At 44.0% G+C, this 18446-nt stretch overlaps 1 protein-coding gene across 4 annotated transcripts in view; it reads right to left on the reverse strand.

The window, feature by feature from the left end:
* The window catches only part of GINS1 (GINS complex subunit 1), a 35914-nt gene that overhangs the window by 12251 nt on the left and 5217 nt on the right, over positions 1–18446 (reverse strand). For 3 of the 4 annotated variants that reach the window (XM_062203770.1, XM_062203769.1, XM_062203771.1), the window contains exons 2-5: positions 17240–17304; positions 10562–10660; positions 9500–9590; positions 3812–3928 (exon numbers count right to left, since the gene is read on the reverse strand). In XM_062203770.1, coding sequence (XP_062059754.1) covers positions 3812–3928; positions 9500–9590; positions 10562–10660; positions 17240–17274 — 342 coding nt within the window. In that variant the 5' untranslated portion in view covers positions 17275–17304. The remainder of the gene's footprint in view (positions 1–3811; positions 3929–9499; positions 9591–10561; positions 10661–17239; positions 17305–18446) is intronic. The other variant, XM_062203772.1, reaches the window with a different exon arrangement.

Consider the following 18446-nt stretch of genomic DNA (forward strand, 5'->3'; position numbering starts at 1 on the left):
ATGAAATGTGAATTCCTAGGAACACAAATCCTGCCAAAACAAAATCAGGAAGCAACAGAAAATCTGAATTTAGCTACAGCTAGTAAGGTGACTCAAAAAAAATTTTTTTTAAGATAAATATTTATTTGAAAGTCCGAGTTACACAGAGAAAGAAGAGGCAGAGAGAGAGAGGTCTTCCATCTGCTGGTTCACTCCCCAACTGGTCGCAACGGTTGGAGCTATGCCAATCTGAAGCCGAGAGCCAGGAGCTTCCTCCAGATCTTCCCACATAGGTGCAGGGGTCCAAGGACTTGGGCCATCTTCTACTGCTTTCCCAGGCCATAGCAGAGAACTGAATCAGAAGTGGAGCAGCCGAGTCTCGAACTGGCGCCCATATGGGATGCTGGCACTGTAGGTGGCAGCGTTAATCACTACGCCACAGCACCAGCCCCTCAAAATCTTTTCAACAAAGAAATCTGTGGATGGCTTCAATGGTGCAAACCACAAAACACTTAACAAAGAACTTACACAAATCCTTCTCAAACTTTTCCAAAAAATGGAAGAGGAAACATTTCCTAATTCAACTGTCAAGAAGCCAGCACAGCTCTGATACCCAAGCCAGAAAAGACGCCAAGAAAACCACAGATCAACATCCCTTACAAAAACTGATGTAAAACACCCTCAGATTAATAGTGGGAAACGGCATTCAGCAGCATATTAGAAAGGCTATGGCCATGATCACCTGGGATTTATTCGTGGAATGCAAGAATCATTCAACATGTGAAAACCAATCATAGCAGACCACATTAACAGAATGAAGTTCAACTTATACAGAAAACTCATTTGATGGAGTGGTGCTATGGCGTAGTAGGTAAAGCCACCGCCTGCTGTGCAGGCATCCCATATGGGTGCTGGTTCCAGTACCAGCTGCTCTACTTCTGATCCAGCTCTCTGCCAGGGCAGGGCCCAGGATAGCAGTGGAAGATGGTCAGAGTTCTTGGACCACTGCAACCTGTGTGGAAGACCCAGAGGACGCTCCTGGCTCCTGGCTTCAGATCAGCATAGCTCTGGCTGTTGTGGGGAGTGAACCAGTGGATGAAGACCTCTCTCTGCCTCCGCCTTTCAAGTAAAATAAATAAATCTTAAAAAAAAAAACGCATTTGACAAAATCTGACACCCTTTTATGATCAAAACACTCAATAAACTAGAAGGAAACTATCTCAAAATAATAGGCCAGAATCATGTAAAATCCCCAGCACAGATCCTGCTCAATGATGAAACACTGACAGCTTTTCTTCTAAATTCAAGAAGGCAAGGACGCCTTCTTTTGCCACTTACACTCAACATATAATTGAAGTTACTGCCAGAGTGATCAGAAAAAGAAAAGGTTTCTAAGTTGGAAAGGAAGAACTAATTATCTCTGTTCACAGATGATTATCATTTTACATATAGGAAGTCTCAAAGATTCCACACACACAGCAAAAAAAAAAAAAAAAAAACTGTTAGGACTAACAGAAGCATCAGTACAGTCAACACACTAAGAATCTGAAACGGAAATTACAAAAAAAAGCCCCACAAGGCGAGGCAGCTGAAGGAATGGCAGATTAACGGTTGTCAGCACAGCAGTCAGTTTATCACTAGGAAGAGGCAGCCCTAGCCCCAGTGACAGAGCTTAGCAAGGTGAACAAAGACACACAGAGGAAGGGCCAGTGCTGTGGCGCGCCAGGTGAAGCTGCCACCTGCAATGCAGACATCCCACACTTTAGTGCTGGATTAAGTCCTGATTCCTCCCCTTCAAATCTACCTTCAGCTAATGCACACCCAAGGGGGCAGCAGAAGATGGACAGGTGTTTGGGCCCCGTCCACCCATATGAGAGACCTAGATGGAGTCAATGGCTGCTGGCCCAGCCCTGGCTGTTGAGATCATTTAGGGAATAATTCAGTGGATGGAAGATCTCTCTGTGTCTCTCCTTCTCTTTCTGATGCTCTGCCTTTCAAATAAATGGACAAATCTTAAAAAAAAAAAAAAAAAAAGAAAGAAAGAAAAGAAAAGAAAAAAATCAAAAGAAATGGTCCTGAGAAAACTATCCAAATTCAAAATAATCAAGTTGGGTCACTACCTAACACCATATACAAAAAGTAATTCAAACTGGATCAAAGGTTTGAATATTAGACCTTAAACAACCTAATTTAGAATAAAACACTGGGGGCTGGTGCTGTAGCGTAGCAGGTAAAGCTACCACCTGCAGTGCCGGCATCCTATATGGGTGCTAGTTCAAGACCCAGCTGCTCCACTTCTGATCCAGCTCTCTGCTACGGCCTGGGAAAGCAGTAGAAGATGGCCCAAGTCTTTGGGCCCCTGCACCTGCACGGGAGACCTGGAAGAAGCTCCTGGCTCCTGGCTTCGGATCAGCACAGCTCTGGCCGTTGTGGCCAACTGGGGAGTGAACCAGCAGATGGAAGACCTCTCTCTCTGCCTCTCCTTCTCTCTGTAACTCTGACTTTCAAATAAATAAATGAAACCTTTAAAAAAAAAAAAAAGACACTATCAGTAGTGTAAAAAGGCAACATGTTGAATGAGAGAAAATATTTGCAAATAATGCATCTGTTAAGACATTACTATTCAGATTATACACAGATCTCCTAAAACTCCACAACAAAAAAACAAAAACCCAATTCAAAAAACAGGCAAAGAACATTGCTCTGAAGATTTATAAACAGCTAAAAAGCAATGAAAATTAAATGTTTACCACTAAACATTACGATAATGCAAGTCAAAATCACAAAAATGTACCATTTCACATCCTTTAGAATGGCTATATTTAAAAAAAAACTAAAAAATAAAATGAAAATGAAAAAGTATTAGTGATATGTGCAGAAACTGGAACCCTTGATCCCTGTAGACAGTACAGAGGCTGGGGAAAACAGTATGGCAGCTCCCCAAAAGTTAAACAGAATTTAACATGATGCAACAACTCCACTTCTGGATATATCCCCCAGAGGATTGAAAGCACAATATCTGAAAGGTGTTTGTACACCCATGTTCACAGCAGGATTAATCACTATGGCTAACATGTGGATGCACCCCAAATGTCCATCTGATGGATAAGCAGTCAGGCAATATGCGGTATGTAGCCAAACAATGACATCTCTCTCAGGCTTAGGAAACTGACACAGAAAAGATGAATCTTAGCACATTACGCTAAGTAAGCCAGTCACAAAAAGCAAGTATTTTATGATTTCGCATATGTGAAGCACAGAGACAGGAAGCAGAATGGTGCTTGCCAGGCACAGGGCAACCAGCTGGGACTGGAGAGTGACTGTTTCCTGGGAACACAGTTTCCGTTTTCTAAGGTAAAAAGAAATCTGGACGTGAATGGCAGTGATGGATGTCTAACACAGTGATACTATTTCACACTTTCTGAATTGGGCACCTAAACTGGTTATGATGACAAAATATGTCTTGAAAATAGATCCAATTGAGGGCCCGGCGCCATGGCGCGCTAGGTTAATCCTCCACCTGTGGCGCTGGCATCCCATATGGGCACCGATTCTAGTCCCAGTGGCTCCTCTTCCAGTCCAGCTCTCTGCTGTGGCCTGAGAGTGCAGTGGAGGATGGCCCAAGTTCTTGGGCCCTGCACCCACATGGGAGACCAGGAGAAGCACCTGGCTCCTGCCTTCGGATCAGCGCGGTGCGCCAGCCACAGCATGCCAGCCGCAGCGACCATTGTGGGATGAACCAACGGAAAAGGAAGACCTTTCTCTCTGTCTCTCTATCTCACTGTCCACTCTGCCTGTCAAAACAAAACAAAACAAAAAAAGGTATACATACTTCAATATATAAGCTTTTTGGAGGCTTCATATCCTGTGTAATGTCCAAACCTTCATCTCCTCCCAGTGTCCTCATGTAAGTAGCAAGGGATTTTTTGTAATGACTGAACCAGTCCATCTGCAAATGCAAAGACGGTATTTGACAAAGTTATATGAGAATGTGTACAAACTGCACGTTCATCCTTTCAAAACCAGCCCATATCTCAGTATGGATCATTACTGTGAACACTCATTTGAACATTACTGACTGCTATGATCCAAGAACTGATTCGAGCACTCAGAGATCACTTAACAAAAATGAACAAAAACCTGTGCTCTCACAAGAATTTATAGCCACGCCTACTAATCATAAACCTAAAGAGCATTCAACCAGAAACAGACCAGGAAAATAACACCAGTTCAGAAGTATAAAATTTTAACTCTGGACTAACAGAACAGAAGAGAAAGTCTCCCAATTCTAACTGTACAGATACATGGACACTCCCTGCATGACATGGGTGGTACCCCGGACAGAGCAGTGGTCATTTAAAAACTATTTTATAGTAACAAAAGGTAAAATACAACATTTTATATGGCTAAATGTGATAAAAAGAAAACTGCTCGACCAGTGCCGTGGCTCACTTGGCTAATCCTCCGCCTGCAGCACTGGCACCCCGGGTTCTACTCCCAGTTGGGGTGCTGGATTCTGTCCCGGTTGCTCCTCTTCCAGTTCAGCTCTCTGCTGTGGCCCAGGAGGGCAGTGGAGGATAGCCCAAGTGCTTAGGCCCTGCACCCGCATGGGAGACCAGGAGGAGGCACCTGGCTCCTGGTTTCAATCGGCACAGCGCGCTGGCCATAGCGGCCATTTAGGGGGTGAACCAACGGAAGGAAGACCTTTCTCTCTGTCTCTCTCTCTCTAACTCTGCCTTTCAAAAACAAAAAGCAAAACAAAACAAAAAACCTTGCTTAGAGAAGTGTTTCCAAATGAGTCAAGACATGGATCTTTCTACCACAGTCTTTCTACAGGGTCCCCACTCAGAACAACAGCATTTAACAGACTCCCAAGAGAACATACAGGGAAGAAAAACTAAAGGGTATCGCGGCAATGAAGGCATTGTCCTCATTCAGTCTCATCCAAAGGAAAGGCTATGCATGATATACACGCTGTTATACAAAATTTACACCAACAATTGCAAAATACTTAGCTATGGAAAAATATTAATAGGAAAGGAAAAGACACCTATTTTCATGATCTTGTGTATCAGTGGCTTAAGGATTCTATAACTTAAACAGAAAGGTAATAAAATATAGAGCTAAAGAAAACCTAAAAAGATTATTCTGAAATTACATGCCTATTTTTTAAAGTTTCAGTCAGGACAGAGAGAAATACAAGACAGACACAGAGGGCTGCCATCTGATGCTTCACACCCCTAAGGCCTGCAATGGCCAGGAAGGGCCAAGCCCAAGCCAGAGCTAGGAACTGAATCCAGGTCTCCTATGTGAATGGCAGGAATAAAAACACCGAAGCCATCATCCATTGCCTCCCCAGGGTGCTCAGTGGCAGGAATCCAGATTCAAAAGCAGAACTGGGACTCAGACCCAGGTACTCTGAGATGTGGGCATCCTAACTGGTGCCTTAACCTCTAGGCCAAATGCTTGCCCTGAGAAAATTTTTAGGTATTATTTCTGTACTCACTCCTATATCTTTCAATGGTGATTTCTCTGAACATTCTTAAAGCACCATCATCCGTTTCACTTTAGTCCCTGTTTTGTGTTGTTGTTGTTGTTGTTTTTTAAGATTTATTTATGTATTTGAAAGGCAGAGTTACACAGATGCAGAGAGAAGAGAGAGAGGTCTTCCATCCTCTGGTTCACTCCCCAGATGGCCAAAACGGCCGGAGCTATGCCAATCCGAAGCCAGAAGCCAGGAGCCAGGAGCTTCTTCTGGGTCTCCCTTGCGGGTACAGGGACCCAAGGACTTGGGTCATCTTCTACTGCTTTCCCAGGCCATAGCAGGGAGCTGGATCTGAGGTGGAGCAGCCAGGACTCACACCAGCGCCTGTATGGGATGCCAGCACTGCAGGCGGAGGCTTAGCATACTATGCCACAGCGCCAGCCCCCTAGTCACTTATTTTTACTCTGCTTTTTACTTTTATTACCACATTAAGCCAACAAATGGAGATCAACATCCCCATTAAGATTTGTGAAGCATTACTGTGTACTAGGAATTTGCTGTGACTTTAATACTATTTTATTATTCTTTCTACCATGGTTGAGATGTCATCTAACTCACTCAGGTGCTGAAGACATGGTCCTCAATGTGGTGGTTTTGAGGTGGTATAACCTTTGAGAGGGGTTACTTAGTGCAAGGGTGGTCAGGGGTAAGAGATGTGGGTGGAAAACTGCCCTCAAAAGGGATTCATGCTGGTCTCACAGAACAATGTAGTTCTTGTGAGAGTACACTGTTCTAAAAGAGCCTCCCTGCTCAATCTCTCTAGCTTTGTCCCTATCCACGTGGTCTCTTCCACTTGCACTCCTGCCACTGTGATGCCATCCACCATGACACCCACACCACGACCGAGCAGATGCTGGCGTCTTCCTCTTGAACCTCCAGACCTATGAGTGAAAGAACCCTCTTCTCTCCATATATTACCCAGCCTCAGGAACTCACATTCTGCTATAGCAACAGTAAGGGGACTAATACTCCCATGATGTAGGTACTATTATTGACAAAGGGCTCAGAATTAACAAACTGCTCTGAGCCTAGGTGGCTGACTCAAGCTTATGGCTTTACACGAAAACACAAGTGATGGTCTCCTATAAGTTGATGGAAACACCCAGAAGTACTCCTTGTTACTGGTCCAACATGGCTGATGCAGCTGTTAGCAGCTGTTAGTCTGGTACAGAGAGTTACCTGAATAAATTTCTTGTTTTCAAGGTTGAGTTTTTTCGAAAATGCCATGGATGAAAGGGGCCAAGCATAATCATGTCTATAAAGGAGGACACTAGGACAGAAGGAAGCCTGCCAGTTCAGCAGTAATTTACACTCTTGTAAGGAAGGAGCTCCGATTTCACTACTCTTAGACAACTTAACCCCTAGACCCATCAACATTCCTTTACATGCTGCTGATATGGTTCTATTTTACCTAAATAGGAACTGAATTTGCATCAAGAAGTGTGCTATCTGAAAAGAAATAATGCCTAACATGAAATTTCACAGTTGTGCTTGAATCTGCATTTACAAAATTATAAGAAACATAGTAATTTAAAATGTTGTATGAGAAAAATCACTATAGTTACTACATTACAAAAGCAACATAAAGGGCCTGCGCTGTGGCGCAACAGGTTGAAGCTCTGACCTGAAGCACCAGAATCCCATATGGGCACCGGTTCTAGTCCCGGCTGCTCCTCTTCCGATCCAGCTCTTGGCTATGGCCTGGAAAAGCAGTAGTGCACCCACGTGGGAGACACAGAAGCAGCTCCTGGCTCCTGGCTTCGGATCGGCTCAGCTCCAGCCACTGCAGCCACTTGAGGAGTGACTGAGTGGATGGAAAACCTCTCTCTACCTCTCTGTAACTCTTTCAAATAAATAAAATAAATCTTTAAAAAAATAAACAAAAGCAAGATAAATTTCTGTTCATTTCACTAAAATAGATAAGAAGTATTCTATAGTTCAACTAATGTAAGTAAATTCAGGCACAAACACTACAGAAATAAGAAACTAAAAACTCAAGTCCTGTTACCATTTATAGTTATTGGTAAATATGATGTAGAAATTAGTTATTTGTCTATCTAGAAAAATGAACAGAATGAAAACGAGAATTAATTAGCAGGGGCGTTTGGGCAGCAGTTAAATCACTGCTTCCAGTGCCCTCTTATCAGGGTAACTGATTTGAGTCCTGGCTCCTCCACTTCTTATCCAGCTTCCTGCTATTGTCTATCCTTAAAGGCAGCAGGTGAGGGCTCAAGTACTTGGGCTCAAGCACATGGGACACCTTGATTGAGTTCTAGGCTCCTGGCTCTGACCTGGCCTAACCTTAGCTGTTGCAGGCATTCTGAGAATAGACCAGCACATAAAAGATGTCTTTCAAATAAAATGAAAATAACAATTAAAAATAACTTTTAAAAAGTTAGCATATAGAATGCTATTTTCAAAAACAAGCAGAAGCTAACCACAAACACATAGAACATTTGCTTTCTTAAGCTATGTGCTAGGATCCTCTAACAAAGTAACAAGCAACACTGAAGGCCATCCTGGGCCATGTTCCCTGTGGATCACCTGAAGCAACCTGTGGTAAGCCTTTTAGTGCCTGGCTGCATGATAAAGAATCTGACTGGCCTTTGCCCCTATTCCTAGGAAACAAGCTCTCTAACTCCTTGGGCTTTCTCAAATGAGAGAAGTTATCTTGTTACTTATTTTGGGTCCTGATAGCATGAGCCAATGGGGTGACTCATGGTGGACCCCTAGTTTCTTGCTAACAGGATGACTCAGAGTAGGAGCTGGCCACCCCAGAAAGACCAATCCTAATTAGGGAATTGGCACTTTGGGTGTCTCGCTCTGAACCTGATGCAGGGAGTTGGAGAGGGATGGGGCTGAGCTTGTCACAGGGCCAGCAATCTGTTCACTTGTGCCTTTCCAGTGAACCCCAGCAAGCCCTCTGGACACCAAAGCCTGTATGTGATTCCCTGGTTGACAATACTCCACATGGATCGTCACATGCACGTGTTCCAGGAAGGAGAGATGTCCTGACTCCACAGATACCAGAAGCTCAGATTTAGTTGTATTTTTATTGCTACAGTATAATTTTAAGTATAGTTCTTTCCTGAGTTCTAGGAGTCATTCTAGAGAATTACTGAATCCATGGGTAGAGAATGCCCAGGGTCTGAAGGAAGGCGCAGTCTTATGGAAGACTGTACTCAACCAGGGCAGAGTGGTCTCACTCCAGGTGGTGCCAGAAGTCACTGGAACCCCTATGATCCTCTTCTGTAAATGAGGGAATGTAGGCATGAAGAGACTCCAACCCTCTGTCCCTAAATATTGGACTAACTCTGCCTCAGTGCCTAGACAAATCGAGAGTTTCATTACAAATGTGAATTTGTAGTGTTGATCACACACACACCACACACACGTCAGTATATACAAAGATACTTATAAACTTTTTAATCCCACTGATAGGATACCAATAAGCAACAAGATGAGACTTTAATTTGTTTAATAAGTTTTCCACATAGCATTTCAGATTTCTCCTCACTGTGTATTTCCCATCACAGTATATACTAAATAAATACTGTCAAAAACTGATGAAAGGGGCCGGCACCCGTGGCTCACTTGGTTAATCCTCCGCCTGCGGCGCCAGCATCCCATATGGGCGCTGGGTTCTAGTCCCGGCTGCTCCTCTTGCAGTCCAGCTCTCTGCTGTGGCCCGGGAAGGCAGTGGAGGATGGCCCAAGTGCTTAGGCTCCTGCACCCATGTGGGAGACCAGGAAGAGGCACCTGGCTCCTGGTTTCGGATTGGCGCAGCACTCCAGCTGTGGCGGCCATTTGGGGGTGAACCAAGGGAAGGGAGACCTTTCTCTCTGTCTCTCTCTCTCACTGTCTAACTCTATCTGTCAAAAAAAAAAAAAAAAAAAAAAAACCTGATGAAAAACATATTTAAAACAAAGAGAAACACAAATATTATTCCGGAACAGCACCACAATGCTAACTTACTTCTTCAGAAGACATGTGAAACCGTAGAGCACTTGGCAAGACACTGCCATACTCCCACCTGAGTGCTCTGATCCGAAGCAACCGGTCATACCTAGGACGTTGAGAAGGTGTCATTCGGGGTGAGGATAAAGGGGAATAAAAAGCTGTTCTGATGTCTGACGCAAGACTCACAACCATGTAAACTGGCTCCTAATGCAAACAAACCTCGTGAGAGAAGGCAAGAATGCGTATCTGGGATAAGGGAGGACTCAACAGTTGCCATGAAGGCAATGAAGCCATTGTTGATTTCTTCAGGAGTGACCACAGACAAAAGTCACAAGAGTTAAGATCCCAAAGGCCCTTATTTCTTAGGAAAATACTAAATACACTAAAGGATTTGGTGGTGAAGTGCCATGATGCTCTAAAATTATACAACAAACACCAAACACGATGAAGCAAATACACCAAAACATTAAAAACTGTTAAACCTCTTTTAATGGGGACAGGATGACTCCATGGGGGTGTTCCTTACCTTTATGAATGAGGCCATTTTCATAACAAAAAAAATTTTTCATGGCAAACAGAAGAATTTAAAATGCTTACAAGAACAGATGCGGCCGGCGACGTGGCTCAACAGGCTAATCCTCCGTCTAGCGGCGCCGGCACACAGGGTTCTAGTCCCAGTCAGGGTGCCGGATTCTGTCCCGGTTGCCCCTCTTCCAGGCCAGCTCTCTACTATGGCACGGGAGTGCAGTGGAGGATGGCCCAAGTGCTTGGGCCCTGCACCCCATGGGAGACCAGGAGAAGCACCTGGCTCCTGCCTTCGGATCAGCGCGGTGCGCCGGCCGCAGCGCGCCGGCCGTGGCGGCCACTGGAGGGTGAACCAACGGCAAAGGAAGACCTTTCTCTCTGTCTCTCTCTCTCTCTCTCACTGTCCACTCTGCCTTTCAAATATTAAAAAAAAAAAAAAAAAAAAAAAAAGACGCAAACTTCCTGTAATCCATTCAAAAAGGTAAACTAAGAACTCACACAGAAAACCCTCCAGCATTCCCTGCCATCCCAAGCAAAACTTGAGACACTCACAGGTATGCTATTGTGCAACGTCGATTTCTTAACAAACAGCAGTGTCGGAATTTGATGGTTGGTATCAAATCACTTCGTCCACCTGACTTTGCTTCAGTCCTATTAAGGGAATTTATTTAAAGGGGAAAAAAAAATACATTTCAATATAAATAAAAATTTCAAAGCCAACTTACTTGCTTTTATACATTTGTGAATAGTAACTAACATAAGCAAAGAGTAAATACCTCCACATCAGATTTTATTAATGCTAAAAGAAAAAAAGCCAAAAGCTAAATAGTTTGCCTACAATCATACTATCAAGTGCATTTCTTTGTTTTTTGTTTTTAAGATTTATTTATTTGAAAGGCAGAGCAACAGAAATAAAGACAGAGAAGAGACAGTGAGAAAGAGACAGACAGGCAGACAGATAAGACTGATCTTCCACATGCTGGTTAACTCCCCAAATGGCTACAAAACACAAGCAAGGTCAGGAACTGACCAAAGCTAGGAGCCAGGAACTCTATCCTGGTCTCCAATGTGTGTGGCAGGGGCCCAAATACTTGGGCCATCTTCTGCTGCTTTCCCAAGTACATCAACATGGAGTTGGATCACAAAGCAGAGTAGATAGGATTTGAAGGCTCTCCAACATGGGATGCCTGTGTGGAAGGTGGCAAATTAACCTGCCGTGCCACAAAGCCAGCCCCCATCAAGTATGTTTCACTTAATCATTTGGTACTTAAGAATTTTGCACACTAATTAATCTCTATTTTTCTTTTTCTTTTTTTTTTTTTTTGACAGGCAGAGTAGAGAGTGGGAGAGACAGAGAAAGGTCTTCCTTTGCCGTTGGTTCACCCTCCAATGGCCGCCACGGCCAGCGCGCTGCGGCCGGCGCACCGTGCTGATCCGAAGGCAGGAGCCAGGTGCTTCTCCTGGTCTCCCATAGGGTGCAGGGCCCAAGCACTTGGGCCATCCTCCACTGCCTTCCCGGGCCACAGCAGAGAGCTGGCCTGGAAGAGGGGCAACCGGGATAAAATCAGGCGCCCCAACTGGGACTAGAATCCGGTATGCCGGCACTGCTAGGCGGAGGATTAGCCTGTTGAGCCACGGCGCCGGCCTAATCTCTATTTTTCTAAAGACAGTATGTTTTTACTCACTTTTTGGAATTCCTCTCTCATGGTGACATATGATATAAACCTAACATTACGCTTCATAAAAGAATGGCCTTATGTCACATTTTCATTCTATTATTTCACTTTCAGCGGAACTTGCAAATCCTTATTATAATAAGGTGTTAATTCACCTAACAATCATTCATCTAACAAATATTCATTGATCTCCAACTGCCAGATCTGTTCTACAAACTACTGCCACCCTATGAAAGTAAGATTTATTTCCTACCTTGTGTACAATATGCTCTGGATTAGAAGGGAATACTACAAAGGAACACCCAACTATGGGGCAGGCATTTGGCTTAGCAGTTATGACTTGGGAGGCCCACATCCCACACTGGATTGCCTGGCTAGAGTCCCAGAACCTCTGATTTAAATCCAGCTTCTTGTGGATGCACATCCTGGGAAGCATCAAATGATGATTCATATATTTGGGTCCCTGACACCCATGTGGGAGACCTGGGATTAAGTTCAGGCTCCTGGCTTCAACCTAGCCCAGCCTGGCTATTCCGGGTATTTGGAGGGAATCAGTGAATAGATTATTTTGCCTCTCTCTGTCTGCCTTTCAAATAAAATGAAAATAAATTAATCTTTAAAAATTTTTAAAAATACACCCAATATAACATCAGGATGATTTATTAAGAACAAAAGGACTTCTTAAAAATATTCACACTTACACACATTAAATTAAAAAAATTTATTTATTTTCACAAATAATTTTAACCAGAAACTGGTAACAATGATTGCCTCTCCAGAGAGCAAACAAGAGTGTAGGGCACAGAATTTTCAATCATGAAATTGTAAATAGTAAATGTATATATACAGGAAACACAAGAAAATCATTCCCTTTGGACCAAGAGATGTTAGGCTACCTCCAAAACATATCTTTGACAGTTTAAAAATCTTTATTTATTGTATTTACTTGAGGTAGAAAGAGAGAAACAGTGAGGCAGGGAGCTTCCATGCGCTGGTTCACTGCCCAAATGCCTGCAATAGACTGAGCCCTGGAACTCGACCCAAGTTTTCTACATGTAAAACTTTCAGTCATCACCTCCTACTTCCCAGGGTGCATGCTAGTAGAAAGCTGGAATTGGGAGTGCAGAAAAGACTGAACCCCAGACACTCCAATATGGGATGTGGGCATCTCAAGTGGCATCTTCACAGCAAATGCCTGTACCAGTTAACATGATCATGTTTCACCTAGTCCAGGTCACTTCTCTGGTCATCTGGATGACTAATGTGCCTCCCTCTCCTCTGCTTCAACCTGCTGGTTCACTCCCCTAATCCTGCAACACATGGAGCTGGGTAGTCTAAAGCCAGGAGCTTAGAACTTCATCTGATTCTACCGTGCCCATGGACCCAAGTATTTGAGCCGTCACCTGCTGACTCCCAGGTGATGGGAAGAATTAGCTAATTAACCAGGGTAATCTTTTAAGACACAAACATGGGGCCGGTACAGTGGCTCACTTGACTAATCCTCCGCCTGCGGCACCGGCATCCCATATGGGCACTGGGTTCTAGTCCTGGTTGCTCCTTTTCCAGTCTAGCTCTCTGCTGTGGCCCAGGAGGGCAGTGGAGGATGGCCCAAATGCTTGGGCTCCTGCACCCGCATGGGAGACCGGGAAAAAGTACCTGGCTCCTGGCTTCGGGCTGGCACAGCACTGGCCCTAGCGGCCATTTGGGGAGTGAACCAACAGAAGGAAGACCTTTCTCTCTGTCTCTCTCTGTCTGTAACCCTACCTGTCAAAATTAAAAAAAAAAAAAAAAAGACAAACATGCCAACACCCACCCCACCCTGGGGTCACCCTTAGCTACCTGCTAAGCTCCATCACACTGGTCTCTTTTAAGTGACAGCTTCCTGAGCACCCTGCTCCTTTCCCTAGGGCCGTTCCCTCTGTCTAGAATGCTCTGCTCCCACAAAGCCTCAGCTGAAACATCTCTTCCTTGAGAATATCCCTGACTCTTCAATCAAAAGTACATCTTCAGTTTATTATTCTCTCTCCTAGCATTGTTAGCTTCCTTCAAAACATGCTTCCCAATCCACCGTGTCTGCAGTTAAAATCTGTCTGCTATGCTGTGATGGTCGAGGAACTGGATTATAGATGGTGTCGTTGAACATGTGTGACATTATGACACACGTATTTTGGGTTTTGTCCACAGTTCCCAAGGCAGTCCACTAAAACTGGAAGATCTCTTCCCCAGGTGAGTCACAGAAATGCTCATCTCCTTCCACCTTTGTATCTTAGAGCTAACCATGAAGAAATTCTCATCTGTTTGATAACAGATGCTTAAGATCCCAATTTCAGAAGTAGTCCTGACCCATACCCCTCCTGGGCTTTCCTGGTCAATTAGCATTAGATCAGACCTTTTCGTCCAAACACATTTCTACATGGATTTCCATGCCTCAGTCATGCCAAAAATCTCCATGAAAGCCCAAAAGGGTAGAATTCAGAAAGCTTCCAGAGACTTGAACACACGCTGGCTCTTACAAGGTGGCACCCAGATAGGGCATAGGAGCTCCACACTCCTTCCCTCCTACCCCACCCTGTTCATCTCTTCCTCCATACCCTCCATAATATCCTTTTTAAAAAAAATTTTTTTTTATTTGACAGATAGAGTTAAACAGTGAGAGAGACAGAGAGAAAGGTCTTCCTTCCGTTGGTTTACTCCCCAAATGGCCGCTACGGCCTGCATGCTGTGCTGATCTGAAGCCAGGAGCCAGGTGCTTCCTCCTGGTCTCCCATACAGGCACAGGTGCCCAAGCACTTGGGCCATCCTCCACATCCAAGCACTGTGGCCTTCCCGAGCCACAGCAGAGAGCTGGACTGGAAGCAGCCAGGAATAGAGCCCGGTGCCCAAATGGGATGCCGGTGCCGCAGGCAGAGGATTAGCCAAGTGAGCCATGGCGCCAGCCCCCATAATATCCTTTATAATAAACTGGTAAAGGTGTTTCTCCAAATTCTGTAAGCTGCTCAAACAAATCAATCAAACCTTGCCAGCGCCGCGGCTCACCAGGCTAATCCTCCACCTGTGGCACCAGCACCCCAGGTTCTTTTCCCGGTTGGGGCACCGGATTCTGTCCCGGTTGCTCCTCTTCCAGGCCAGCTCTCTGCTGTGGCCGGGGAGGGCAGTGGAGGATGGCCCAGGTCCTTGGGCCCTGCACCCACATGGGAGACCAGGAGGAAGTGCCTGGCTCCTGGCTTTGGAATGGCGCAGCACGCCAGCCATGGCGGCCATTTGGGGGTGATCCAATGGAAGGAAGACCTTTCTCTCTGTCTCTCTAACTCTGCCTGTCAAAAAAAAAAAAAAAAAAAAAATCAATCAAACCTGAGGAAGGAGTTGTAGGAACCCTGATTTGTACCCGATTGGTCTAAGCTTCTGATAAACTATTTGAGGCTTGCCAGGGGCATCTGAAGGTGGAGCAGGGATAGAGGCAGAGTTGAGGACTGAGCCCTTACCCTGTGGGATCTAATGCTGTCTCCAGGTGGAGAGTATCAGGGTTGAATTAAACTAAGGAACACCCATGGGCATTATTTGGCACAGTGGTAAAGACCCTGCTTGGAACACCCATGTCCCATACTGAGTGCTTCTCTCTCTCTCTTTTTTTTTTTTTTTTTTTAAGATTAATTTATATATTTCAAAGAGAGAGAGAGAGAGAGAGAGAAATCATCCATCTGCTGGTTCACTCCCCAAATGTCTGCCAATGGCTGGGGCTGGGTCAGGCCAAAGCCAGGATCCAGAAGCTTCTTCCTGGTTTCCCACCTGGGTGAAGGGGTCCAAGCCCGTGGGCCATCCTCCACTGCTTTCCCAGGAGTTGGAACATAAGTGGAGCAGTCGAGACTTGAACTGGCACACATATGGGATGCCAGCGTTGCAGGTGGAAACTTAACCCACTACACCACAGCGCTGGCCTTCCATTCTCTGCTTTGATTTCTGCTAATTCTTCCCATCACCTGGGAGTCAAGCACTTGGGTCCATGGGCATAGGAGAATCAGATGAAGTTCCAAGCTCCTGGCTTTAGACTACCCAGCTCCATGTGTCCCAGGATTGGGGAAGTGAACCAGCAGGTTGAAGATCTGTGTGGCTATTTCTCTTTCTCTGCCTTCAAATAAAATGAAAGTAAATATATATATATATTTAACTAGGGGATATCCTGCTGGAAATGCACATCTGGATGCATCCCTGTATGTAAGGAAAAAACCTTACACATCTGGTATCAAAAGTGATCTGTGTTGTAAGAGAATTGTAGGAGAAACTGAGTCTCATTCTGTTTTGTTTGACACCATAGAAATACAACAGCCACTTAGCAGTACATGTGTGGGGATTTGAGTTCAAGATTTTACATTTGCCTTACAACTTACTGTTGAGGCTAAGTTCCTCCTTCCATCTGTAAAGATTGCTCTGTCATCAATGCTTACACAGTACTTGGAAAATGTTCCTGTCATCTTGTCAATATGCTATTGATTTCTACATCCAAGTAACTGATAAAAACATTTTACCTAATAAAGCCAAAGAGGAAACCTCACATCCCAAAAACTTCTCTAGGCTGCGATCCTGAATGCCTCAACTTTGACCCAAACTTTGGTGTCCTTTTGTGTCTTACTCTCCATCAAGTCACAGGAACCTAGTAAGTTTGTCACATGGTCTGAATTTTCCATTGAGGCAACCACCATGCTCAGTTCTAAATATTTAATATTTATCTGGAAGCCTCTTTCAACAGATGAGAGCAGACATTTGGAGCACTAATTCTCAGTAAACAGCACTCAAGGTATCAGAAATCACTGCTGCTCTCACTAAGCTTACAAAGTGCCCATTCTCCCAAGAGCAAACACACTAAGATACCTATTAACAACAATGGAAACTATACATGGGCTGACACTGTGGTGTAGCCAGTAAAGCCACAGCCTACAGTGCTGGCATCCCATATGGGCACAGGTTCAAGTCCTCGTTGCTCTACTTCCGAACCAGCTCCCTGCTGTGGCCTGGGAAAGCAGTAGATGACCCAAGTGCTTGGGCTCCTGCACCCACATGAGACCTGGAAGAAGCTTCCTGGCTTCAGATCGGCTCAGATCGGCTCAGCTCCGGCCGCTGCAGCCAACTGGGAAGTGAACAAGTGGATGGAAGATCACTCTCTCTCTCTCTGCTTCTCCTCCTCTCTCTGTATAACTCTGACTTTCAAATAAATAAATAAATCTTAAAAAAAAAAAAAAAGAAACTACACATTTCACTGGGTTTTTATTTGTTTGTATTTCATGTCTTTTAGATCTGTTTTAAATTTCTTCCAACCCCTATCAGTCAAACACTAAATATTTGTTAAGCGCCTAACATATGCCAACCACGGTTTAAGTCCAACAGGTACAGCACTGATTAGCAAAATCCTTCTAGACCCATTCTAATTTGTATACCTGGAACATGATTAGGCACACAGTTTAAAAAAAAAAAAAAATCACCCAGAAACTGATCCTAGGTTATCTGATTTCAACATCTTATTTCTTAAATTGTTTTACAATATCAATCTTAATATACTTACACATCAGATTGGTTTTGTTCATACAAAGTCTTCATCTCCTCCAGAACTTGTCTGATTCCATCCTCCTGAAACATATAAACTGATACTGATACACACTCATTTATTTCCTCTACCAAGTCTTGGCATTCAGCCACAAGGAATAAAGTACCAAAGAACTGAAACATGCTGTAGGATGGATCAATCTTGAAAACATTAGGCTAATGAAAGACATTAAACACAAAAGGACAACTACTTAAGAGTCCACTTATCTGAAATAATCTAGCACTAGCAAATTCACAGGGATAGAAATAGATTACAAGTTACCAGAAGCAGTGAGGAATGAGGATTATGGCTTAATAGTAGCAGGGTTTCTGTCTGGTGTGATGAAAAAGTTTTGGAAATAGATAGTGACAATGGTTAGACAGTAATGTTACTGTAACGAATGTCACTAAGGTATACAGCCAAAAACAGTTAAAATAGAAAACTTTGTATTATGTATATTTTGCCACAGTAAAAAGGAAAGAAAAAGCACAATAAAAAGTAATGAACTGTTAACAGCACAGATAACATTAAGGGTAACCTCAAACACATTATACCAAGCAAAAGAAGCCAGACACACACAGTACATGCTATATAATTCCATCTGGCCCTTTACCGAAGAAAAAGTCTGCCAACTCCTGGCACATGTAAATCCAGTAACATAAAATAGACAAATGTAAACCGCAGCCTTAGAAAGCAAATGTGTGGTTGCTTAAGGCTGCAGGTGGAAGGGAAATAAAACAGATCCTGTGTTACAGAAATATTGATTAGGGTGCTGGTTGTAAACATGTATAAATTTGCCAAAATTTGAAAGTCTATCAAAATGCACATTTTGCTATATGTAAACTATGCCTCAATAAAATTTATAACAAAAAATGAGTCCTAAAGAAGGAATAGGTTTAACAAGAGTATATAAACTTTTTAAAAAGTATTTATTTATTTATTTGAAAGTCAGAGTTAGGGAGACAGAGAGATCTTCTATCCACTGGTTCACTCCCCAAATGGCCAAAATGGCTGCAGCTGGGACGATCAGGAACCAGGAGCTTCATCTGGGTATCCCATGTGGGTTCAGTGGCCCAAAGACTTGGGCCACCCTCCACTTCTTTCCCAGGCATTAGCAGGGAGCTGGACTGGAAGTGAAGCAGCTGGGACTCGAACAGGCACCCATAGGGGATGACAGCACTACAGA

The sequence above is a fragment of the Lepus europaeus genome, chromosome 10 (assembly GCF_033115175.1).
Source record: "Lepus europaeus isolate LE1 chromosome 10, mLepTim1.pri, whole genome shotgun sequence".
Classification (NCBI taxonomy): domain Eukaryota; kingdom Metazoa; phylum Chordata; class Mammalia; order Lagomorpha; family Leporidae; genus Lepus; species Lepus europaeus.